The sequence below is a fragment of the Salmo salar genome, chromosome ssa09 (assembly GCF_905237065.1).
Source record: "Salmo salar chromosome ssa09, Ssal_v3.1, whole genome shotgun sequence".
Classification (NCBI taxonomy): Eukaryota; Metazoa; Chordata; class Actinopteri; order Salmoniformes; family Salmonidae; genus Salmo; species Salmo salar.
This window is the reverse complement of record NC_059450.1, coordinates 128,837,138-128,863,841: the sequence shown is the minus strand read 5'-3', so window position 1 is coordinate 128,863,841 and position 26,704 is coordinate 128,837,138. Positions and strand designations below refer to the sequence as shown.

Genomic DNA, 26,704 nt, shown 5'->3' with positions numbered 1-26,704 from the left:
GCATGATAATGATATGACTGCATCTAATTGCATGTCCAAGAATGGCACAGCGGTCTATGGCACTACATCTCAGTGCTAGATGCGTCACTACAGACCCTAGTTCGATTCCAGGCTGTATTACAACCGGCCGTGATTGGGAGTCCCATAGGACAGCGCACAATTGGCCCAGCGTCGTCCGGGTTAGGGTTTGGCTGGGATAGGTCATCATTGTAAATAAGATTTTGTTCTTAACTGACATGCGTAGTTTAATAAAGGTTAAATAAAAGAAGCCGGATACAGAAACGTTTGATTAGGGCGGATCACATCATCTCAATCTAAAATGTAAATGAGTAGTTGTTAAAAATCCAAGCCAAGTGTTATTTGCTAGTTTTCTTTATTCATTTTAATACAAAAGCATACTCAAGACCAAAAATAATATAATTGTTATTTTGTAAAGAGCAACAGACAGGTACCACACAGCCAGGGAAGTAGACTTTAACACTAGAAATGTGCAGAAGAAATCTCATCAGTTCAAGGTCAGAGAGAAAACAGAAGAATGAAACCACAAACTGACAAACCCTCGTTGAGTTAGACAGCCATCTACACAGGTGATAGGGACCATATTTGCACTGTCTTTGCCCCATAGGACCTATTTTTCTCCCCACTAGACGAGAGGGCAAAGACAACCCCGCTCAGTGTCAGTGCATCTATGAAATGTTGATGGTCAGAACCTTCTATTTTTCTACGTAGTAAATAGACAGCTCGATTGGTGGTTTCTTGTGTGCTGCTTAGGTGATTCGATGTGCTATCTTGGAAAATACACGTTTTTGTATCAAATTGGGGAGAACACGAAATGGATTTGTGTAACTGTCCAAAATAGCAGTATCCTATATGCCACATCGGTTAAGTGCTGGGAATCATTAAGAGCTTTAAAATTAGATTAATTCAATAGGGAGTGACAGACCTCCGGTTTATTTTATCAAAGCTGAAGGCAATGTATAATTTTGTCAATATTACCATTTTTCATTTCCAGAGCATTGAAATTACGTATTGCTTCATCTTATGTACACCCCTTGGTTTGTTTGTATGGATGTCCTTTAAATTCTGAATGTCTCCAAATGTTGAACATCTAAAGAACAGTCAAATTAGTTTCTCATGCAATTACTTGAATGTATCAAGAGGTATATTACGACGCAATTAGAACAGCATTGCAGCTGAACTCCAACAATTAGTGCCTTTGTGATTAAATCGAAGTTCCATGATTATGATCCATGAAAAGAAAATGTCTCGAGGCAGACAAAAGTATTTTTGATCACTCTAGATGAGTTTATTCTATCAGAAATGGCCAAAATCTCATATAACAGTCTTTTGTAAAGGTTTCAACAAGTTCAATGTTCATCAAGCAGTAGTCTTTGACATTTTTCGGGTTCATATCGTCACAATTCCATCAAATACTTTTTTCTTTCCTCAACGTCCAGTGAATGAGAAGCATGTGGAATAGTTACACACTAGCATTGAGATATGCTTGTGAACATCCGTATGGGACAAAATTATTTCACACGAATAAAGCCTTCTCGATTGTTTCTGAAGTACTCTAGAGCACCACCCCATGCCCACTAAGTGTAATGCAAGACAGGACTGACATTCATGGAGGAAGTTGAACCTGAGAAGGAAATGCAGATATACATATTTCAAAAAGGAAACCAATGGTATCCCTATGAAAACATGAGCAAAAAAAAAAAAAACATTTTTAAACGTTTTGAAAAGCATAAATAGGCACAAAAATCACAAAGTTCTATTGTCCCAGCTTTTTAAGAGCATAATAATCAAGAAATTCATTACAGTAACTGTTCTGTCCCCTCTCTTGGCGACAGCCTTTTACTTACAATGACAGCAGTTTGTGCAGCCACACAAGTGCAGCACTTCAAAAGGATCAGTTCCAGCATCGTTTCTATTGCTTTAATCACATACATTTAGACACCGCAACAATTTTTAGAAAGACATTTGCAAAGGAGGGTCGTACACAAGAGCACACAAAACACACCTCGATCAGTCGTCTTCTTTGGTATATTGAAGAAGCCCTTCTCAACCCACTTTTGGTGGTGCTGTGTGTGTGTATGCATTCAGACAGACAGCACTGGAAAGTGCACTAAATACTGAAGAGGAAACTTTGTTCATACATCGCCAGCTGTGGCCCGATTTACTGTCAACTTGTTGAATGGGTTTACCAAACAATGGAAACATAACAGTTTACTTTTTTGAAACAGACAAACAAGTCTATGGCCATGGTTTAGTCTATTCTATCAAATGATAGGGAATTTCTCATATACTCACTATAAGTTTCTCATATACTCACTTCATATGAGCAGATTTACAACATTGCTGGCCAAGAATGTTACATGAGAATGGAAGTTTGCATTAGCCGTCCCATGGTTTTACTATGGCTTTGTTTACACGGGCAGCCCAATTCTGATATTTTTGCCACTAATTGGTCTTTAGACCAATCAGATCTTTTGCCAATAATTGGACAAAATATCTGAATTTGGCTTCCTGTGTAAACACAGCCATTGCATATAAAAATAAAACATTTGGAAACTTGTGGCTTACCCAACCTAGTCATTATACTACGAAGCTGCAAGTGTCAAAATCATCATGGCCATATCTCTCGGACTACACAAACAAAAACATACATGCACATATTCTTTCAAAGTGGAAGAAAAATAGAAGACTGGACACATCTAACATAAGAGACCTATATAGGTCTACTGCTCAAGCCATAGTTGTACGTTTCATATCTATATTTCCATCAACACTGATCAAATATCTGTCTAAACCCCATAGACAGTTTTATTTATACATCTTTTCCACTCATATTTTCTATAAAAACAGACATGGCTTAAAGGTAGACTCAGCGAAATGATGTTGCCACGAGCAACACCGCAGATAATGCAATGAGCGAGGCACATGACTTTGCTCCCACAGTATCAGCGCATGTGCATGGGTTCACTTCAAACTGTTCCAGTGTGGTAGGTACGCGACTAAAAGTGGGCGAGTTTAGCCTTGTGCTTCAACGCTCTTAGTTGTTGCGGAAATTGACCCACTACGCCGTTTACTTTGTGCACATACATCATATCACTGACTCTACCTTTAAATTAATGGATAATTGACAGACCTAAAAATGGCGTCTCCCTCGTTTCCATTTTGCTTTTACAAAAAGATAAATTTTTACTAAAAAAAGGTGTAACAATCAAAAGATTGATTGAGAGCATACATGCGTCACCGTCTGTTTTGCGGCGATAGAACCAACGGACACAGCAGCAACTCATGATAAAACCATGAAATACAAATAGTTTTTGACTGACCATAGGGGACACTCAAGAGTAAATGGGTGATTGGTGTGGAGGTTTAACAAGACTAAACGCAAGAGAAGGGAGTTTACATTCTGTGGCCCAAAACAGAGAAATCTCTGAATTTTAGTGACTTTAATCTCACCTAGCACACAGTAGAAGAAAAAAAATCCCCTGAGTTTTGGGACAGGGTGTCAGATGTTATTTTCGAGGAAACATGGGGCCATGGTGAAATTGGAAGCCGTAGTTGCCTCAGTGGCTTTTTCAGGAGTTTTGGAGGTGTTGGAGGGGTAAAAAGTGGTCCTTGGGTAGGGGGAACAGTTGGTTGATGTGGAGTGGGATGAACAGTGGATAAGGCTCTGGTAATACAATGTCATGGTCGTCCTTGGTCGCCTTCTCTCACACATTTACACGGCAGCAATCAAGTTTACATTCATTCTGCTTCTTTACCAAAGCTCTTGAGGCTGTAGGCTTTCAGATTGAACATGTTAACATGGATTCCATATTCTCCTACGCCTGTATATACTGTAACTCCTGCTCTGTTACTCCTTGAAGTTCCTCTTATAAACTCTATACCTACTGTATACATAGATGTTTCTCCTCGTCTGCCCCTCACCCCTTTTGTTTTCATTGTTGATTTTTAGACAGCTCAGGTCCACATGTTCATTCAAGAAGATGGCTGTTGCATCACGTCCTCTCCCTTGCAGAAAGTAGTGTGGTGTGGAGCGTGTGACGTTAATCAACGTTAACGTCCATGGGTATTTTGTCCTCCAGCTCTAGTGGACTATCCACAGTGAGATCCTCCACGCTCTTCCCTGACTCCTGAAGCTGCTGCCGCCGCTGGACTTCCGCCTTCAGGTTCTCCAAGTCCTTTTGGCTGCAGAGTGAATGGGTTAGGATACCACAGGGGTTAATGTTGAGCGCAGACACATGTATATTTTTAAGAGGAGATGGAATTCCACAGGGGTGAGTACTGGGTCCTGACAGGTTTCTATTTTCAACTCAAACTGTAAAAATAAGGTGCTACTTCACTTTACCTGAGGGGTATAAAGATGATGCCGTTGATGATATTGAGCTGCTCTAGAACACTGGCCATACTGGGTGCTGTGAACTGGAAAAAAATGGTGGAACCCAACAAAATTACACACTGTACTATGAATCTAACACCCACAATACATTTGAAAGCATAATCTACAGACGCAGGTATGCTATCATCTGGGGACAATACAAGGCCCTCTGATTTTGTCTTACAGATAAAAACCCATATGAAAATATAGCTAGGCCCTAAGCCACGTACCTTGAGTGGCATGATGCTGGCATTGGAGCCGTTCTTGTAGATCTCGTTCATGGTTCTCTGCAGAGCCACAGCCTGCTGTGTGAGGTACTTCAGGTACTCGGAGCTCTCTTTAGTCTTCTCGTGGGCCTCTCCCACCTGGGATAGAGGGGAAGAAAGTGAGAAAGAGAGCTTAAAAACTATTATCAATTGTTGGTAATCTAGCACATATTGTTATTTGAGCAAATGTTCTTAAGCCACTTCTGAGGAGGACGTGTAGAGCTTTGTGTACTGTAGCTGTAACCTGGTTTTTGTAGATAGTGTAGCCCTCCTTTTCCTGCTGGAGCGCAGAGCGGAACTCTGCCTTGCTCTCGTAAACCCTCGCAACCAGATGATGACTGCAGAATAACATTTGATTTGCATTAAATCAACTGAAGATAATACAAACTAGAGTATAGAACAGCAAATCAGTTATAATACCGAAATTGATGTTCAGTCACTCAAGGAATGACTCTCCCTTGTAGTTACCTGAGGGCTACTTTGAGGGAGCGGGGTCCATGGTATTTGGAGTTGATGGCCAAGGCGTTCTCCAAGAACCTCAGAGACAGGTCGTACTCCATTACTCCGTGCAGCACCAGGCCAATGTTACTCTACAGGAGGAGACCCGGGATGACAGGGTGAACAGGTGTAATAAAGGTCACAAACACACCTCAAAGGGTTACACAAAAATGGTACATAACTTCAGAGTTAACATGGTGACATATACACCCACAGGATGGTTTCAATCAAAAGAAGATAAATGAAATACTGTGGCCCACTCACGTCTAGAAGCGCCATCTCGGGGTGGTCCTCCCCACACACCATCAGCATGAGGTAGCGAGCACGGTACAGCAGCTTCAGGGCAGTGGACAGCTGACCGTTGGCAAAGCAGTACAGAGCCAAGTGCATCTGGGGAGAGAAAGCAACCAGAGGCATTTAGAAACAGTTATCATGGACTGAAAAAAAACCTGTCTTCAAAAAACAGTAATTTTCCTGGATACGTACATATTCCTGGATCGTGTTGGGGTGCTCGACGCCCAGTACTCTCTCACTCATCAAGACAGCCTTCTGTTGGTTACTAAGAGCCTGTGGACAGAGAAGACCACAGTCAGGACTGTGTCACTGGAATTGCTGTGGCCATTTGTTGTCATGTGTGAGAGGAATATCAAAATGTGTGTATAATGTCGAGAGTAGCACACCTCGTGGTGGTCTCCCATGATGTAGTTGAGGCGAGCCAGCAGACGCAGGCAGGCACAGATCTCTACGTGCATGGCCCCGTACACGTTGTTGAACAGGTTCAGAGCCTCGTTGATCAACTCACAGCCCTCCTTCAGGTAACCTGCACATAGAGACCTTGTTGACAAGTCAGGCTTACACAATCGTACAGCGCAACAGAAAGTAATGTGAATGGGTTCAGAGAGGACACTGAATGTAAGTTGCATTGTTGCATGAATATCTGCATGGTTTGTATGGGGAGGAAGGAAACATTTCTCAGCTTTCCTGTGTGTGTTGCATGTGTGAGTAGAATTTTATTTACATATCTGTCTCTAGCCCTAGGAGGAACCATGCTGACCCCGCCTAGCAGGACTGGTACCCACCTCACCTCGCTGGACCTGTAGCAGGTGTGTGTGAGTTGCATTATAAGTGTGAGTAGTGCTGTATGCTGATCGAGGTCTAGTAGCCTCATGCTAGCCTCACCTTGCTGGACCTTGGCCTGTCCACTCTGGAAGAAGTGAAAGGCATCGGAGGCCTTGGGGTTGACGTGCTTCACCACAGGGAAGATGTTAAGGATGTCCTCCTCTGTGAAGGCAGGCTTGTGGCGACTGTCAAAGTTATACTCCTTTATCAGGATCTAGAAACGCAGGGAGGCAGGAGACACAGGAAGCGTGTTAGAAGGGAGAGGGTTAAAAACATGACATCATTAAAATACATTTTGAATTACAATTTGACCCCTGGCCCCTACTCCCTAGGCATTTCTGTCGATCTGAAGGTATTGGACAGATGTATACAATATGTTGAACATTACACCTAGTCTAAATAGGGATTGATGGCAGTTACCTGGATGCCAGCTTTGATGGAGATTTCTCTGAGCAGGGTGATCTTCTGAAGGCCGTATTTCTCCACTACCTGGTCAGCATTCTCGCTGTAGAAAGATGCATGTTTTTAGGAAAACATACACCAACTTTATCCCAAGCACACTCACCCAGTGCAGGCTGAAGTGGTAGCTTGTTAGCATAATGTGCTAACGTCAAGCCTACTATTGTGCCAACATCAATCCTAATTCCCACCCACCAGTGCAGAGTGAAGTGGTAGTAGCTCTGGGCCTCAGAGACGATGTTCTTCCACAGCTCGCTGGGTGTCAGGCTGGCCCACGCAGTGTTGTCCCCTCCCCCCGGGACGCGGTTACGGCGCTTACGGTTCTTGCGGCGCGACACGAGCTCGTCGGCAGGCAGGTGTGCCACGGCATCGAAGGAGGACAGGAAGCAGTTGAGGAAGTGGCTGACAGCGGCAGAGAGGGCCGACAACTCAACACCCTGGGAGACGGAGTACATAGTCTATTGTTCTCATATTTAATCCATTTCAAAGGGAGACAAATACATTCTATGATAAGCAAGTAGGGGTGACAATTCCGTGGTGCAAAAAAGAGCAAAGATCTGTGTGATCCTAAGTACATCATAATTCTATAACAATCATTGCTCGAAAAATAGCACTCACCTGGAGGTATGTCTTGAAGATATGTTTCGCACATCTGGTGATTAACTCGCTGATACCTATTCTCTACAGAACAGAAGACATACAAAACTATTTAAGAAAAAGGAAACAAGCTGAATGCAGATTAATCATTATGTATTGTCCTGCACTCTGTCCTGCAATGTCTTCAGTAGAAACAACAGAACAGTATAGAAGGTTAGCATTATTAGCATAATGATATCATTGCCCTTCATTATAATTCTCCTTAGTCAGTCCTCAAGATTGAATGGAGGTCAGGGGTTCAGGCTTACATAGAAGTGCTCCAGCTGTGCCTTGGCTGGGGTCTTGTCCACTAACGCCAGCACGTTGCCTAGGTAACGCACGTTGATGCCCCTCTGGTGCAGCGCCTCGGTCAGCGTGGCTCCATCCATGGGCAGAGCACTGTGGTCCAGACAGTCCTTCACCTGGAGGGAGAGACAAGTAAAATAAATTCCCACATACAATGTAAGAAATTAAACATTACCACACCCCCACACACACAAAATACAAATACACACCAACCCACAAATAGCTAGACAAACACAAAGGCTAGTGATACAGTGATGTAAGCAAATAAACTCAGCAAAAAAAGAAACATCCCTTTTTCAGGACCCTGTCTTTCAAAGATAATTCGTAAAAATCCAAATAATTTCACAGATCTTCATTGTAAAGGGTTTAAACACTGTTTCCCATGTTTGTTCAATGAACCATAAACAATTAATGAACATGCACCTGTGGAACAGTCGTTAAGACACTAACAGCTTACAGACGGTAGCAAATTAAGGTCGCAGTTATGAAAACTTAGGACACTACAGAGGCCTTTCTACTGACTCTGAAAAACACCAAAAGAAAGATGCCCAGGGTCCCTGCTCATCTGCGTGAACGTGCCTTAGGCATGCTGCAAGGAGGCATGAGGACTGCAGATGTGGCCAGGGCAATAAATTGCAATGTCCGTACTGTGAGACGCCTAAGACAGCGCTACAGGGAGACAGGATGGACAGCTGATCATCCTCGCAGTGGCAGACCACGTGTAACAACACCTGCACAGGATCGGTACATCCGAACATCACACCTGCGGGACAGGTACAGGATGGCAACTGCCCGAGTTACACCAGGAACGCACAATCCCTCCATCAGTGCTCAGACTGTCCGCAATAGGCTGAGAGAGGCTGGACTGAGGGCTTGTAGGCCTGTTGTAAGGCAGGTCCTCACCAGACATCACCGACAACAATGTCGCCTATGGGCACAAACCCACCGTCGCTGGACCAGACAGGACTGTCAAAACGTGCTCTTCACTGACGAGTCGCGGTTTTGTCTCACCAGGGGTGATGGTCGGATTTGCGTTTATCATCGAAGGAATGAGCGTTACACCGAGGCCTGTACTCTGGAGCGGGATCGATTTGGTGGTGAAGGGTCCGTCATGGTCTGGGGCGGTGTGTCACAGCATCATCGGACTGAGCTTGTTGTCATTGCAGGCAATCTCAATGCTGTGTGTTACAGTGAAGACATCCTCCTCCCTCATGTGGTACCCTTCCTGCAGGCTCATCCTGACATGACCCTCCAGCATGACAATGCCACCAGCCAGCCATACTGCTCGTTCTGTGCGTGATTTCCTGCAAGACAGGAATGTCAGTGTTCTGCCATGGCCAGCGAAGAGCTCAGATCTCAATCCCATTGAGCACATCCGGGACCTGTTGGATCGGAGGGTGAGGGCTAGGGCCATTCCCCCAGAAATGTCCAGGAACTTGCAGGTGTCTTGGTGGAAGAGTGGGGTAACATCTCACAGCAAGAACTGGTAAATCTGGTGCAGTCCATAAGAAGGAGATGCACTGCAGTACTTAATGCAGCTGGTGGCCACACAAGATACTGACTGTTACTTTTGATTTTGACCACCGCTTAGTTCAGGGACACATTATTCCATTTCGGTTAGTCACATGTCTGTGGAACTTGTTCAGTTTATGTCTCAGTTGTTGAATCTTGTTATGTTCATACAAATATTTACACAAGTTAAGTTTGCTGTTAATAAACGCAGTTGACAGTGAGAGAGCGTTTTCTTTTTTTGCTGAGTTTATGTTGTAATATAGTGAAGGTAATGACTGCTTGTGCTTGATACGATGTTGCTGCCCTGAAACTTACCAGAGACGGGATCTGACAGGACACCAGGAAGGCTCCAGCATCCTTCAACAGCTGCTTCTGTTTCTGAATGTCATCTGCACTGTCCTCAGGGAAACGCACTCCTGGGGGAGAGACATCAGCATTTTGGGGGGGGTGCCAGTATAGCATGCAATAGTATTTTATTACGCTTTAGTTTCATGAATGTGAAAATAAGGCCATTCTTGTGAAGTGCTTTGGAGGTAACAGCAATCGATACCAAAAAAATATAAACAATTAGTACTGTTCAGCAGAGCCAGCTGCCACACCAAACCTCTCCTAAAAGCACTACGCTTCCCATCATCCACCACCATAAAGTGACAGTTCCTACCTGGAGAGAAGATGTCTGGGTTGAAGCGGATGTCGAAGGAGGTGTTGCTGATGGAACCCACGGCCTTGCAGGCATTGAGGACCACCTCTCGGCTTTTAGGGTCTTGATGGAAACAGGTCAGGGTGGGGTTGGAGAGATCGGGGAGGAAGAGAGAGAAGTTGAATGAATATCAATATAACAAGTTACCTGGGCAACAACTCAAAACGATATGGTGTAAGTTCCCCAAAAATCACTACTATCATCTTTCGGCCAATGCCTACATGCAAGTCAATTTGAGTTGTAAACCACCACCACACTGTTGCAGATCTTAGTTAAATAACCACAAACCACCTTGTCATTAGAGCTATTGTCAAGCAGGCAGTAGGGCGGGAGACCAACTACAACCATCCCACACACATGCAATGATCACACACAACCAGGAGTTCTTTCCCTCTTTCTGGAGTCACAAACCCTTTGATTAATTGTCACACTAGCCAATGGGAAATCAAAAACGGAGAGATCTGTGGTTATTGAATTGCTATATCCCACACTGCTAGTGATTTTACTGGGGTCCATGCTCACTTAGGAGGCTAAGAACTGGACAGGGACAACTAGCCAGGTGGAGAGATGCAACTAAGACACCAGCATTAAGAAGCCTTCTTAGATACCTCCTCTTCATGAAGATGGCAACATACAGATGAAAAACCACACACACACACACACACACACACACACACACACACAATTCTAAATGCATGTCTATGGTGAAATTAAAAGAGCCCTCTTCTTTAAAATGCATTTCTCCACCGACTGTGTTTCCCCAGCTTCTCTCTACCCTGCAACGGTTTGGACGTACCGATACCTGATCCATCTTCCGCGGCTAAGGACTCAGCCAGCTCTTTCGCCTGGGCTAAGCCCGGGATAATATCCTCAGCCTTACCCTCCAGAGGGCTCTCGCACTCCCCGTTCTGAATCGCTGTGGCAAAGGGCACCAACGGCCCATTGGTGGTCACCATGGGAACCACATTAACCTCTATAGGGGTTGCCTGGGAGGCATTAGTGGTTGTTGTAGCTGAACTGTCTGTTTCTGTCATTGGCTCTGTCTTGGGGGCTGCTTCTGTGGTGGTGGTTTCTGTCGCTGCTGCCTGAGGGGCATCAGAGGTGGAGGTGGTCTCTGTCTGGGCTGCGTCTGAGTTGGCGTCAGTGAGGGTTTCTGTGGAAGTTTCTGAGGACTCGGCCGAGCCATCGGGGGTCTCTGTGGAGGGCAGGGCTGGAACGGCTGCCCCGGGGCTGCTGTTCTCTGTCAGGGTGGCCAGCTTCCTCTCCTTGTTGGCTTTCTGCTGCATCAGCTGGAGCGCTGCCATCTTCATGAAGAGGAGGTATCTGAGGAGTAGAGTGCAGAATCTTTGTTATCCCTGAGGTGGGTAGGACATAGTCAGTTACGTCAGCATTCAAATCTGCACAGACCCAATCATACACTAAAGGGAACATCTGATGACCATCTTGAGGGACATAACCAGTACCCCATCTAAAGCACACAAACCACCAAGGAAGCCCATAAGTCACCACCAAAACACAGGTATGTAAATGTGAAAGGTAGAGTCTCCATGCTATTCCAATGGCACACACACAATTAAAACGCCTCCCTAAAGCGCTCTACGGTACCTGTGCTCAACGAAGGCCTCGATGAGCTCCTGTCGGAGGCAGGCCAGGCGGTGGCGGTGCTGGCGTGGGAAACCCTGTCTCACACTCTCAGGGGAAAGCTCCTCCCCTTCCACAGGCAGGAAGTTCAGGTCGGGGGGGAAGGTCCTCAGAAGGTCCAAGATGTAGTGGCGTCCATCGTTGCCGATTATGCCCTTACACTCAACAGAGGAACACAGCTCCATGGACTCATCCTTCTCATTCAGCACATTGTGTCTCTGAACCTGGGGGTGGGAGAGTCAGTCAGTTTGACAGAGAGAATGTGATAACCACAGTATGGCAGGTTTGTGGCATGGCAGTGATAAACGTTGAATGTCTGTAGGCCGGTGCAGTGACAGAAAAACAGTCCAACAAAAGATATTGAAGTTTGCTTACTTTGTAGTGACAAATAAAGTAAATCCCAAACAATAAGCAGACTTACAAATAAAACATGAAACTTGCATTATCATCATGATATCCTCACCTTGAGTGGTCGACTGGTCCTCTCCAGAAGCTCCAGGTACTTCCCATGAGACACCACTGTCTTCCCAAAGTCAATAGACCCGTAGATAACGCTCTGCTCCTGCTCTCTCTCCAGAATGCCTGGGATGATCGACTGGGCCGTGACACGGTAACCACGATAGTCCACCACCACGGTCCCCAGGGTGTACAGCCCCTCCACGTCTACGGCCCCGTAAGCCCGGACACCGTTGAGGTCGTTGGTGGGCGCAGCGTGCGCGGCAGCGTCCCCGCCCAGCTCGCGGTAGTGGTCACGGACGTCGAAGCCCAGGGAGAAGAAGATGTTGTTCCAGATAAACATCTGCATACGTGTCTCCTCGCCAGGGTTGATGGCCATCACGTTGCCGTCAATCACCGCCACGGAACCGCGAGTGGCAGCAGCCGCAAAGTCACTGTGGACCTGGAGAGAGGAGGAGGGTTAGAGCGTGTAAGGATGTAGAGGATGGAAAGCAGCGTAATAGTCTGTGCACACTACAGGATATAGACGGAAACAGAGAAACGGAGCTGAAAGGAGGGCGTTTCAAGAGCAGAATCGATGACCGAAGCTCACTAGCGAAAGCAAATAAGCGGGCCAGAGTGCAGGAGACAGGAAAGGAGTTGAGCTTCAACTACTGCTGTAGGCTGGCTCACCTTGAAGATGGCCCTCTCTCTCAGCAGGCGTTCAGGCAGGTTCTTCCGGGCCAGCTCTCTGGTCGTCTGCAGCTCCTCATTCCAGTCTCGCGTCTGAATAAATAACACAGAGATGCAATGTTACACAAAACCAAAACAGAGTATTATAGGTGTGTGTGTGTGTACCTGTCCAGGTATGTGTTCCTCGTAGCCTAGGGGCGAGGTGTGTGTACCTGTCCAGGTATGTGTTCCTCGTAGCCCAGGGGCGAGGTGTGTGTACCTGTCCAGGTATGTGTTCCTCGTAGCCTAGCGGCGAGGTGTGTGTACCTGTCCAGGTATGTGTTCCTCGTAGCCCAGGGGCGAGGTGTGTGTACCTGTCCAGGTATGTGTTCCTCGTAGCCTAGGGGCGAGGTGTGTGTACCTGTCCAGGTATGTGTTCCTCGTAGCCTAGGGGCGAGGTGTGTGTACCTGTCCAGGTATGTGTTCCTCGTAGCCCAGACGGGAGGTGTAAGCGTCCTCAGCTCTGACACAGTCCATGGTGTGGTCCACCTGGGGGGCGGTCCAACTGTACACCTGGAAGGGTGTGGCTATCCTCTCAAATGGATGCCGCTGAACCCTGCAGCCAATCAGAAACCAAATTAGCCATGAATAACAGTGGGAGTATTCCTCAGAAGTAATTACCAGAATTATCAAGAAAAACAACCATGTCTGTCTAATATTGTTAGCTCTGGAAAAAATAAATAATAATAATAAAAATGTTTAAAAAAAATATATAATATATATATATATAATATATATATATATATATATATATATATATATATATATATATATATATATATATATATATATATATATATATACACACACACCCGTTCAAAAGTTTGGGTCACTTAGAAATGTTCTTGTTTTCCATGAAAACATACATGAAATGCATTGTAAAATGAATAGGAAATATAGTCAAGACGTTGACAAATTTATAAATAATGATTTTTAATTGAAATAATAACTGTGTTCTTCAATTTGCAGCAATTACAGCCTTGCAGACCTTTGGCATTCTAGTTGTCAATTTGTTGAGGTAATCTGAAGAGATTTCACCCCATGCTTCCTGAAGCACCTCCCACAAGATGGATTGGCTTGATGGGCACTTCTTACGTACCATACGGTCAAGCTGCTCCCACAACAGCTCAATAGGGTTGAGATCCGGTGACTGTGCTGGCCACTCCATTATAGACAGAATACCAGCTGACTGCTTCTTCCCTAAATAGTTATTGCATAGTTTGGAACTGTGCTTTGGGTCATTGTCCTGTTCTAGGAGGGAATTGGCTCCAATTAAGCGCCGTCCACAGGGTATGGCATGGCATTGCAAAATGGAGTGATAGCCTTCCTTCTTCAAGATCCCTTTTACCCTGTACAAATCTCCCACTTTACTACCACCAAAGAACCCCCAGACCATCACATTGCCTTCACCATGTTTGACAGATGACGTCAAGCACTCTCTCAGCATCTTTTCATTTTTTCTGCGTCTCACAAATGTTCTTCTTTGTGATCCGAACACCTCAAACTTAGATTTGTCTGTCCATAACACTTTATCCCCAATGTTTCCCCTGGCCTTCTAGGCAGAGTTCTTTTGCCCATATTAATCTTTTCTTTTTATTGGCCAGTCTGAGATGGCTTTTTCTTTGCAACTCTGCCTAGAAGGCCAGCATCCCAGAGTCACCTCTTCACTGTTGACGTTGAGACTGATGTTTTGCGGGTGCTATTTATTGAAGCTGCCAGTTGAAGATTTGTGAGGCGTCTGTTTCTCAAACTAGACATTAATGTACTTGTCCTTTTGCTCAGTTGTGCACTGGGGCCTCCCACTCCTCTTTCTATTCTGGTTAGAGACAGTTTGCGCTGTTCTGTGAAGGGAGCAGTACACAGCGTTGTACGAGATCTTCAGTTTCTTGGCAATTTCTTACATGGAATAGCCTTCATTTCTCAGAACAAGAATAGAGTGACGAGTTTCGGAAGAAAGTTATTTATTTCTGGCCATTTTGAGCCTGTAATCGAACCCACAAATGCTGATTCTCCAGATACTCAACTAGTCGAAAGAAGGCCAGTTTTATTGCTTCTTTAATTAGTACAACAGTTTTCAGCTGTGCTAACATAATTGCAAAAGGGTTTTCTAATGATCAATTAGCCTTTTAAAAGGATAAACTTGGATTAGCTAACACAACGTGCCATGGAACACAGGAGTGATGGTTGCTGATAATGTAGATATTCCATAAAAACATTTTTTTTTAAATCAGCCATTTCCAGCTACAATAGTCATTTACAACATTAACAATGTCTACACTGTATTTCTGATCAATGTTATTTAAATTTTTTTGCTTTTCTTTCAAAAACAAGGACATTTCTAAGTGACCCCAAACCTTTGAACAGTAGTGTAAAATTCTGATTACTAATAATTGTATGCTTATCAGTATATTATGTTTCCCCCCCATTACACAGAACTAATAAAAAGCACAGTGCATTATGGTTAGTGTAGACCACTTACCTTTTCTTCTGCAGGGCAGTGAAGTTCTTCTTGAAGGCAGGGCTTATCTGGCTCAGCAGCTCAACCAACGAGTGGCTGAGGAAGCTGGGGTTGGCTGGCTTGGGGTTGAAGGTGTACGTGGTCGACCTAGAACACAACACCATGGTCATCACTCATTATGGTCAACTTTCGCCCTCGGACAGTTCACTTTTTCACACCATCTAGCCAAACCTAACCATGCTGGCTCTGATAGTTCCCTTTCACACTTTCCAGTACAGTTCCAGCAACTGGTGGATGCGTAATCATCCCAACACAATACAGCTTGGCTCAGTAGCATGAAAACAGCATGCGGTAATTCTAATGGGAGACAGGGAAAGCCAGACTCACTGGTTGAGGTAGAAGCCACGTGTAGAGGCGGTGATACTGATGTGTCTCTCCTCAACAGTCACCATATACAGGTACATGAGATCACCGTGCATCTTCCTGTTGCCAGGAGGGGGGTTCCAGCCACTCATAGTCAGGACCTTCAGGCACTGCATGGGCTACAGAGAGAGGCGGAATCAGATATGGACATTGGAATGTGACTTATAACTTGTGGATACTGGAAAAGGGCCATAGACTGATTACTTCATCTGCACTTTATGGTGGTAAGGATATAATATGACCCAGCCAGCTGATGTATGCTGGTATCGGTCAGTGCACACTTCACTTTTAACTAATCTTACCCTTTATTCTACAAGCATGTTTACTTATTCTAGAAAAAGTGTACTAGTGCCAGGCTTGAGTAAGTCTGGCAAATCATTGTCAGCTATAAAAATAAAATGGCTCCTACAAGCAGATCAAAGGTTGGAGCGAAAGCCATTAACTACAAATGGACAAACTCCTTGAAGAATGTGACATTTTTTGAACTGTCAGACATTAATGTCACACAGATACAGTGAGGGAAAAAAGTATTTGATCCCCTGCTGATTTTGTACATTTGCCCACTGACAAAGAAATGATCAGTCTATAATTTTAATGGTAGGTTTATTTGAACAGTGAGAGACAGAATAACAACAAAAGAATCCAGAAAAACACATGTCAAAAATGTTATAAATTGATTTGCATTTTAATGAGGGAAATAAGTATTTGACCCCATCTCAGTCAGAAAGATTTCTGGCTCACAGATGTCTTTTATACAGGTAACGAGCTGAGATTAGGAGCACACTCTTAAAGGGAGTGCTCCTAATCTCAGCTTGTTACCTGTATAAAAGACACCTGTCCACAGAAGCAATCAGATTCCAAACTCTCCACCATGGCCAAGACCAAAGAGCTCTCCAAGGATGTCAGGGACAAGACACAAGGCTGGAATGGGCAACAAGACCATCGCCAAGCAGCTTGGTGAGAAGGTGACAACAGTTGGTGCGATTATTCGCAAATGGAAGAAACACAAAAGAACTGTCAATCTCCCTCGGCCTGGGGCTCCATGCAAGATCTCACCTCGTGGAGTTGCAATGATCATGAGAACGGTGAGGAATCAGCCCAGAACTACACGGGAGGATCTTGTCAATGATCTCAAGGCAGCTGGGACCATAGTCACCAAGAAAACAATTGGTAACACACTACGCCGTGAAGGACTGAAATCCTGCAGCGCCCGCAAGGTCCACCTGCTCAAGAAAGCACATATACATGCCCGTCTGAAGTTTGCCAATCAACATCTGAATGATTCAGAGGACAACTGGGTGAAAGTGTTGTGGTCAGATGAGACCAAAATGGAGCTCTTTGGCATCAACTCAACTTGCCGTGTTTGGAGGAGGAGGAATCCTGCCTATGACCCCAAGAACACCATCCCCACCGTCAAACATGGAGGTGGAAACATTATGCTTTGGGGGTGTTTTTCTGCTAAGGGGACTGGACAACTTCACCGCATCAAAGGGACGATGGAGGGGGCCATGTACCGTCAAATCTTGGGTGAGAACCTCCTTCCCTCAGCCAGGGCATTGAAAATGGGTCGTGGATGGGCATTCCAGCATGACAATGACCCAAAACACATGGCCAAGGCAACAAAGGAGTGGCTCAAGAAGAAGCACATTAAGGTCCTGGAGTGGCCTAGCCAGTCTCCAGAGCTTAATCCCATAGAAAATCTGTGGAGGTAGCTGAAGGTTCAAGTTGCCAAACGTCAGCCTCGAAACCTTAATGACTTGGAGAAGATCAGCAAAGAGGAGTGGGACAAAATCCCTCCTGAGATGTGTGCAAACCTGGTGGCCAACTACAAGAAACGTCTGACCTCTGTGATTGCCAACAAGGGTTTTGCCACCAAGTACTAAGTCATGTTTTGCAGAGGGGTCAAATACTTATTTCCCTCATTAAAATGCTAATCAATTTATAACATTTTTGACATGCGTTTTTCTGGATTTTTTGTTGTTGTTATTCTGTCTCTCACTGTTCAAATAAACCTACCATTAAAATTATAGACTGATCATTTCTTTGTCAGTGGGCAAACGTACAAAATCAGCAGGGGATCAAATACTTTTTTCCCCTCACTGTAAACATTAATCTATGTAAATGAAAAGGCATTAGAATGATAATGATTAGCTTGCTGACAACACAAGGTGTGTGGGTTTTGATTCCTGCATGGGCCACAAATATGAAATATGTGTCACTACGAACTGTATGTTATATTCAAAACTGTTCGCTGCTCTGGCACCCCAATGGTGGAACAAGCTCCCTCACGACGCCAGGACAGCGGAGTCAATCACCACCTTCCGGAGACACCTGAAACCCCACCTCTTTAAGGAATACCTAGGATAGGATAAAGTAATCCTTCTAACCCCCCCCCCTTAAAATATTTAGATGCACTATTGTAAAGTGGTTGTTCCACTGGATATCATAAGGTGAATGCACCATTTTGTAAGTCGCTCTGGATAAGAGCGTCTGCTAAATGACTTAAATGTAAATGTAATGTAAATGTATGTCTCTTTGGATAAAAGTGTTTGCTAAAATCACCATAATTACCGTCATTATTACCTTCCAGTCCTTGTTCTGTGGCTGGAGAGGCAGCAGGGGGCGCTCTTTACTGCCAGGCAGGATGTGTTCTGGAGGGGTACAGTCTATCTGCTCCAGCTCACTGCCCTTCTTCTTCCGCTTACCACTGTCTGCAGAGGAGACGATTAGGTCACAGGTCAGACTAACGCATCTTGACAAAAGATGTTTTATAGCCTGCTGCCGAGGACACATACATACACATTAATATGTAGTACAAAGGTGGCTGGATACCTCAGAATATTGACTGAAATATCAATCACCCCAATTCTCACTGACAGACCCACCCAAACACACGCAAATAAACAAATGGGTACGCAAACACACACACCTCCCAGGTCTCCGTCGGTGAAGACGCTGAGGAAGGAGAGGGAGTTGCAGTCCACGCCGTTGTAGGCATCAGACGGGTCCAGACCTTTCAGCAGGTCTCTGATGTGACGCACGTGGATACGGGCCTCGCGCACTGTGTAGGGCTCTGGGGAGAGACAGAGAGGATAGCCATTTCATTATTATTGATGCAATCTAGGGACAGTCTACAGCAGGCCTGGGCAACTTCAGTCCTCGGGGCCTGATTGGTGTCACACTTTTGCCCCAGCTAACACACCTGACTCCAATAATAAACTAATCATGATCTTCAGTTAAAAATGCAATTAGTTTAAAATCAGGTGTGTTTGCTAGGGATGGGGGAAAGTGACCAATCAGGCCCCCAAGGACTGGAGTTGCCCAGGCCTGGTCTACAGTCGAGGAGACACTCTAGGAAGGGAACTAGGAGTAGATCTTATAACGTTTAGGACTAGGGGTTGATTTTAGAACATACCCAAAACACCAAGTCCTACCTTCCACTACTTTGAGAAGGGAGCCCTCCTGCAGGCCCTCAATGGATTTCAGCTCAGCAAAGTTATCCAGCACGTTGCCGTCCAGCTGCAGGGAGAAACAGGTACGATGGCAGGTGTCCTCACGGTCCATCAACACCTGGTGGATCTCCTGCACCATCTCCTGGGGTGAAACCTGCGGGAGCGGGCGGGTTTAACATCTTATAGCAATAGAGACTGACAGTGTATGGTCGTACAGCTTGTCACAATTTGGTCCCTACTTGTACACCTTGTCCCTAACCCTTCAATGTTTGCAGATCTGAAGCCTCTGGATAGGTATAAACAGCATGCTGGTGGAGCTTCCACTATATTGCTTACACCTTACAGATCTGTAGACGTCAAAGGATTAGGCGGGTCAAGGGGTAGTGAGCAAATTGGGACCGGCAGTTGGGCAGTCTAAGTATGTACTGTACCTGGAGGTCAAAAGGCTCCGTCCCGGGTGCCTGGATCTTCACAGTGAAACCTGTATCCTGAATCACAATCACTTCCTGTTCGTTAGAATCCTCCCCACCATCTGTGTCACCAGCCCCATCCTGCTTGGACTCCTCCTCCGAAAGATCGTGGGCCCCACCCCCATTCATCACCGCCGTGTCTACACTGTGCCCTGTGATTGAACAGAAGGAGACGTTCAACATAGCTTGTTATCTGATTGGACAGATGGGTAGAGAGGGCGTTGCCACGGCAGAGTGACACATATCCAAATTAATAAGGATAATAAGCCTACAGTTAGCAAACAAAGTAGTGCATGTAGTCAGATTAGATTACTCCGAAGGGCATTGTCTACCGTGCCAAGTTGGCGACTTATAGGATCCAAGGAGAACAATAGGATCCAATTAGCACCGAAAACAAGATCTCCAGCTTTTGCCATGTGGGGCAGAGGTATACACAGGTTACCATGGTCTGCTTCTCTCAACCATCACTCAGATTATTGTACAGAACACAAAAGCTAGTGGTTTGCCTTCTCCACATAGGGCACCAGACTCCCAAGGTCCACAACAAGGAACTTTACTATAAAGTGTGAAAGGAAAATAGAGCCACCCAGACAAGTCCTCCCCTCATCCTTTTGTATGTATCCATCTCCTCTCCATCTCAACCTCCTCAGGGACCTCACTGGCACAAGGCATTGTAACTGTGGAGTGGTGTTTCCTATTTACCACAGTTTTATTTTTAACTAGGCAAGTCAGTTAAGAACAAATTCTTATTTACAATGACGGCCTACCAAAAGGCCTCCTGCGGGGACGGGGGCTAGGATTAAAAATAAAAAGATAAAATATAGGACAAAATATAGGACAAAAAACATACATCACGACAAGAGAGAACACAACACTGCATAAAGAGAGACCTAAGACAACAACATAGCAAGGCAGCAACACCACATGGCAGCAACACCACATGGCAGCAGGACAACATGGTACAAACATTATTGGGCACAGACAACAGCACAAAGGGCAAGAAGGTGCTGTTGTTAAACATTTTTTTATCATAAAAAAGTAGCCAAAATAATATTGTCAAACACATTTGAATGGTGTGGGTTGGGTTGCCAAGAGGAAAGGCTGCATACATAAATATCAGCTAGTGGGGCCTGCAGTGTGGAAGGGCTGTTTTCTCTCCCAGACAACTGCAACCAGCGCACCATGTTCAACGTCAAGGGTAACGCAGTGTCAGGGATAACACGTAGAGGGGGTGGTTGGGGGGAGGGTAAACAGCTGGCGTGGCGGTAGGGGGAAATCTACAGTAAAAGAGAGCAGGCGAGAGAAATTTTGGAGAAAAAAATAGAGAGGGGGAGGGAATGAGGGAGCGAGAAAGAAAGAGACTTGTCACGCTCTGAATACCAAACACAACAGCCTTGGCCAATAACTGGTCAACGCTACGAGAGAAGACAGACTTCTAAAAGAGAGCAAGGAGAATAGACTTGAACTTACAATAGGAGCCAAGGGATAATGTTTCTGTAGGTCAGAAGGGAGGTGAAGGAAGGGATCAACTGGTTTTTTTAGGAACAGGTTCAGTGACCTGTGTCTCCAGTGACCTGTGTCTCCAGTGACCTGTGTCTCCAGTGACCTGTGTCTCCAGTGACCTGTGTCTCCAGTGACCTGTGTCTCCAGTGACCTGTGTCTCCAGTGACCTGTGTCTCCAGTGACCTGTGTCTCCAGTGACCTGTGTCTCCAGTGACTGCTCCTCCTGCCTTGTTGCAGAAGCAGACAGATTTGATAAGGTTACATCAGTTACTCTGTCTCTCCCCTTGGGTGTCCTACTTCTGGTCTGATCCAAGTCACTCTTCATCGCTCCATTCATTCTTCCATCAATGCCCCAGCTATTGCATTTTCTTAGTGGTCACAAACACACAGTGGGAATCCTTTCGGTCATTCAAGGCCCTCTGCTTTATTCAAGATTCAGTTTTCAGCTCAGTTTGACTGTTTTTGTAACTTGTAATTTAATGAAAATGTAAACAGTTTTAGTTTCTCAAGTAGAATTGAGAAGGTAGTGGAAACACCTGCAAATAATAGTGTATATGAATGCTGGCTGCCAATGATATCCAATCTGCACTGAGAAGGCAAGAGTACAAAAGAGCCAGTACCAAGAGTACAAAGTGCTATACAGCATTATGAAAGCTGAAGCAATCATGTAGCCTAATAATTGCAAAACAGACCCACTTGGCCCTACAGCAGCAGAACAGAGCACGGGGTGTGATAGGGTAGGTAGGGAATGTGGTCCAATATTACGCAACCTTCTGCATTACTCAACTTTTAGCCAAACTAAATTTGCTGAGGTTGAGCCTTCATGTCACTGTGTGTAGTGTAGACAGGAGAGATTCATGTTGTTGGTCACAATTCACATATGAAGAGGGCAGCAACAAATTACCATTATCACTAAAACCTTTTGCCGAAGAGCCAAACCCTTCAGAGCTGCAGTCTAATAGGGCATGAAGATACGGAAGGAAGGGAAATCAAAATCTGCAAACTACTGCCGTACTTCTGTCATACTGGCATGCATAATCTGGCCTAGGCTTTGCCTATTTCAATTAGAAATATTTATCTTAAAGAGTGTAACAACCACAAGATCAACCTTAACCAGAAGAAATGGAAGACATTTTTTGATTATTATACAAGAAAGCAGCTCTAATCCTCCTTAACATGTAAATCATTGAGAGGTGTGGGGAGGGGGCAGAAGACCTCCAGTCTGACCAGCATTCAGTTAAACCAATTGGACAAAAATCCAGTTAGGTCCCTGATAGCATGGGAAGGAAGACGAAAGAGATTAATCAGGCAAATAATAGAAAGGAGCGGGCTACAAGAAATCAACAATAATTTTATAATTTCCTCGAGATGTGAATGTCTTGATCACTATTAACGTTCTTGTTCAATCAAAATTGCGAAAGACCACTAGGCCAACTAATCCAGAAAGCAAGCCACTAGTCTCCAAGCTGCCCTGTCTGTTGTAAGCTGTTATATCTCTGCTCAAGGTTTACCACAGACTGACCGCGTTTCTTGCTTCGACTAAAGATGAATTAATTCACCATCCACTTGACAGGGCGGGCCTACAGACCATGGGCTCAGGGCAACAAGAAATCAAACAGAGAACAAGCCCAACATAGATAGATTTATTACACCACAAGATGGCAAACCTTATTTTGATACATTGATAGAGCAGGGAGGGGAAAGCTTTCCTGAAGAGTCATGCATACATCTTTGCAGGGAGGTCTCAACCAGTCAAATGAGTCCTCTGTCTGAAGCATGTTGATGTGTTTTAGAATGGGTTGTTATATGTGACCTCAGACCTGAGGGGTATACTACAAAGCAGGATCAAGGATTTAGCCAGCTAACCTTCCTAAATATTCTGATATAACTTTCTATTTTTGAGAAAAATAAGCAAAAAAATGTTATGAACAAGCAAATCAACAGTCATTTTGGGTTGCTTATCAAAGTTAGCTGGCTAACTCATTTTATCCTGTTTTGTAGTATACCTCTCTGTGTTGTGATTACGAAAGCCTGAGGTTAGTAAAACGTTACAAGAGATGACATGGGGCAAGAAGGGAGGGTGTGCAGAGTCTGGACAGTGACATGAAAACTATAAAGATCACCTCTTGACCCTTGAGGAGCATTTAAGCCTCTTCGGTTACAATCACTAACAGACCCTCTCAACCCCCATCAGTCTGCCATGTGCTGTCTGTCACAATACTGTCAGTACTGCAGGACACACAGCTCAGTGTCTTGGTAGTTATCCAACAGGCTCTAATTAGGCCTAAGGCATTTATCCAGTCCAGCAGGCTTCTCTTAAATGAGAGGTGAGTTGCATTAGAAAGCTCATCAAGGAGGTGATAGTATCTTGAAGTGTTGATAAGAATAGGAAAGTGGTTTAGGGGTAAATAATGACTTTGTTGGTAATGATAATTTCTTACCTATGGAGTTGTGAATGAATCTTGTCAATAGCTGTCAAACGTTGCCAACAGACAAAAGCTCTATGATGAACAAACACTTTGTCCATCAATATGAACTTATATTCACTTGAAGAAAGCATGATGGCAGATGTGCTGCACATACAAGGCTCTAGTCTAGGTGTAGGCTAGCCAATTAAAAAGATGCTTCATTGTCCAACAAATACTGATTTGTACATAAATGTGTTGTCTATGTCTCAAAATAATTATCTGCATAAACAAACGCAAATAATTGATTAAACATAACATACCTACAAATACCTGAAATAAAGAGTTGTATTCTGATACAAATTCTATGTTATTACACATGTCAGTCATTGCCTGTGACAAAATGAGTCCCTACATCAATGAAAATCTCTACAGATGCAAGTACAGTGGTCGCTCAATAATTGTGACAATGAGACCTATCCAAAGTTTGACAACTGAACTAACTATACTGTGTGTGAAGTTATAGTCGTGCCAACACAGGTGTCTATGCATGCAACTCAAGGTCCTGTCAAATGTGACACTGAAAGCTGTGGCATTATCGTGAAAGCTGCCTAAGGTTGTGCAATTTCAACAGTGGCCTTACATTCGGTGGCAGTTCTAGACCATTTCAACTGGGGGGGCTAAGCTGGGGCCAGTTGTACTGTTAGAGGGGCCAGTTACATTATTTCACCTTAGACGTTATTGTTGTCATATCGTTTTCTTCACTGCATTGCAGGCATTAGCAGGCAAAATACCATGTTCATAATCATTAGTGTTCCGCGTTGCCACTGTCTAATAACGGATTAAAAAAAGAACGATAGCAAAAATGTGTTATGTAAAAATTATTTCATCCTCCACATTTAGGGGGGCCACAAGGGGGTCCAAAATTGTTGTCACAGGGGCACTGTCACCCCAGAACCGCCCCTGCTTACATTCACCAAACCTATACCAGTAGTACGTCATGTGACTGTCTCGACCATCAATACTTTAAATGATGCGAGCGATCGGTGGCGAACAATGAATATCGGTTTGTTTAAACGACACTTACCGGCTATATGACTCAGAATGTCTCAAGTACAACCTTCTCTCACGGTGCATGCACCATTACTATTCTCAAAGGGCTAGCTTCCGCTTCCCGGTCGAGGAACAGCCAACCTCTGGTTCTGAACGGGAGGGAGGCCGGGGAGGTATCACGCCAACTAACGGGGACATTGGTGATCTGGTCACTTCGATTTTACTAGGTCACAACAATAGCATGCATTTGGTGGACTAAGTGAAACAAATACGTTTCCATTAATAGAAAACGGCGTGTGAAATTACTTCACATCGATTAGAACCCCTCTGTTCTCTTAATGTGCAGTTCCACTGAAGGTGACCTTCAGTCCATTCGTTCTTGCATGCAGGTACAGAACAGCTGTGGTCCCATGTGCGTCGGGACATGAGGTGCTCGCACTACACTGTTAAGATACTGGATACACCTATGACTTTCTATAATCACATTTATATCAACCATTTTTCTACAACAAGCCAGCATCGCCGCGTTGCTACTAGCTAGCCAAGCCTACTAGCTAGCCAAGCTAACTATTTCTAAGCTAGCCAACTTTAACTAGCTGCATCAAGTCAGCCACACAACAAGGGTTGTGTCTTTGTTTGACATATAGCTAGTGAGCTAACTGGCTAGCCGAACAGCTTATCTGGCTAAAATATTCTCATTATCTAAATACTAAAGAGTTATTTGATTGTTAGTCAAACCCTCGTGATATAGCCTGAGCTAACCACTTAGCGACATGCTAACGTTAGTTTAGCCAACAACTACTAACGTTAGCTAGTTCAACAGCTCAAACAAGCTTAAAATGGCTGGTGTAGCTAGCTGTCATTGTTGAATTGAGAATTGACTCATCTTGGTTATAGAGAACTGTTTCGAATGCTGAGGCCCATTGCTGCATTTCCAGGTAGTTAGCAGACTAATCAACTCAGTGACAGATGAGATGACTAAGTTACTTTGAATGAAATCTGCATATGTGCAGTTAGCTAGCAACATTACTATGTGCACACTTTCATAGCTTACAACCGATGCCGCTGCTAGGCTAGCTAACGTTAGTTACCCAGCATTCCGATACAGCTTTAACATTTCGCAGGATAGTCTATCAAACTTGATAACTACGTAACGTTAGCTAGTTGCTTACCACAAGGGTCCTTGTGTGGTCCCTTGGAGGTCTCTTTGCGGTCTGGCGTCTCTCCTACAAGATCAACTGTGTTAACATTACAGTTGGGTACTGACGCCGGGATGTCATCTGTCTTGCTCACCATTATTTGGCAGCTAGTTAGTCAAAGGTGGCAACAAAAATCCGTTGTTCAAAATTGCTATGTGAATCTGTTAAATACTCCTTATTTAGCTAACAGGCTAGCCAGCTACATGCAGAGGGTACGATCTTACAAAAACAAGTCTACAGAGGAAGGACAGTCAACGCTGAACATGGCAATCACACGTGGTTTCTCCTCCTCCTGACCTCTTTGCGTTCTTCTCCACCCCCCAAAACACAGATAGAAGAATGAGACAGACATTTCACTGGATGTATAAATGTGAAGCATCCGGTTGGCGTTTTTACTCACTACCAGATATGGTAGGGAGAGGAAGCCTACTGGTGGGCAGTGGGAGAAGACGTAAAGAGATGGATTTTGGCCCACATTTTGCAAATTTTCTCATCAATTAAACATTGGATCTCAATAAAGTTTTCTGTTCCCAAAACTAGAATATGCTATGAACAGTATAGACTATGTTTTTTAGACTTTATCCTTTGCAAAACTTGTAAAAAAATACTTTTTAGAAGGAGTGCAAAGGTAAATTGAGTTATTGCACGCGTGCACACAGAGTAGTTGTTCCCTAATGGAAATATGCAGATGTATACTAGAATGCTTGGCTCTGCCCACCTCCTTTCTTGTTCTGTTCACTATGATTAAATTGTTCCCAATGGAAACGATAAGCTGTGGTCTATCTTGGTTTAATTATAAAAAATATTTGGCCTAAACGTCTGGCTACGGGAAGCTCAGTGTGCCAAATAACTTTTACAACTTTTTTTATGAACAGTTGTATCTAGGATCACAAAATTGTGTATTTATTTTGGACAGGTGATTTGTGCCCATATGGCATACTGGTATTACAAAATGTAGAATTTTTGTATAACATCATTCTTTGGTTATTATGGCTATAGGGGTGTGAAAAAATTCTGCACTCAATATCATAGCTGATGAACCAG

At 44.3% G+C, this 26,704-nt stretch overlaps 1 protein-coding gene across 4 annotated transcripts; it reads right to left on the bottom strand.

Annotated features, from left to right (window-relative positions):
• Positions 1 to 1,282: 1,282 nt before the first annotated feature.
• Positions 1,283 to 25,990, bottom strand: LOC106612837 (clustered mitochondria protein homolog). Of its 4 annotated transcripts, none has more exons than XM_014214406.2 (27): positions 25,634 to 25,990; positions 19,462 to 19,652; positions 19,013 to 19,184; positions 18,508 to 18,651; positions 18,150 to 18,289; positions 15,543 to 15,697; positions 15,177 to 15,302; positions 13,106 to 13,253; positions 12,659 to 12,751; positions 11,994 to 12,428; positions 11,495 to 11,754; positions 10,686 to 11,212; positions 9,851 to 9,952; positions 9,505 to 9,605; positions 7,641 to 7,793; positions 7,354 to 7,416; positions 6,931 to 7,172; positions 6,697 to 6,781; positions 6,337 to 6,490; positions 5,838 to 5,977; positions 5,644 to 5,724; positions 5,422 to 5,547; positions 5,128 to 5,249; positions 4,904 to 4,997; positions 4,624 to 4,758; positions 4,364 to 4,437; positions 1,283 to 4,203 (listed from the first exon to the last, which is right to left on the bottom strand). In XM_014214406.2, the coding sequence occupies exons 1-27, from the start codon at positions 25,755 to 25,757 to the stop codon at positions 4,062 to 4,064; spliced, it is 4,329 nt and encodes a 1,442-aa protein (XP_014069881.1). In that variant the 5' UTR covers positions 25,758 to 25,990; the 3' UTR covers positions 1,283 to 4,061. The 4 variants fall into 4 exon arrangements, with proteins under 4 accessions (XP_014069881.1, XP_045580502.1, XP_014069885.1 ...); XM_045724546.1 differs by having other exon boundaries at positions 10,770 to 11,212; XM_014214410.2 differs by having other exon boundaries at positions 18,162 to 18,289.
• Positions 25,991 to 26,704: the final 714 nt, after the last annotated feature.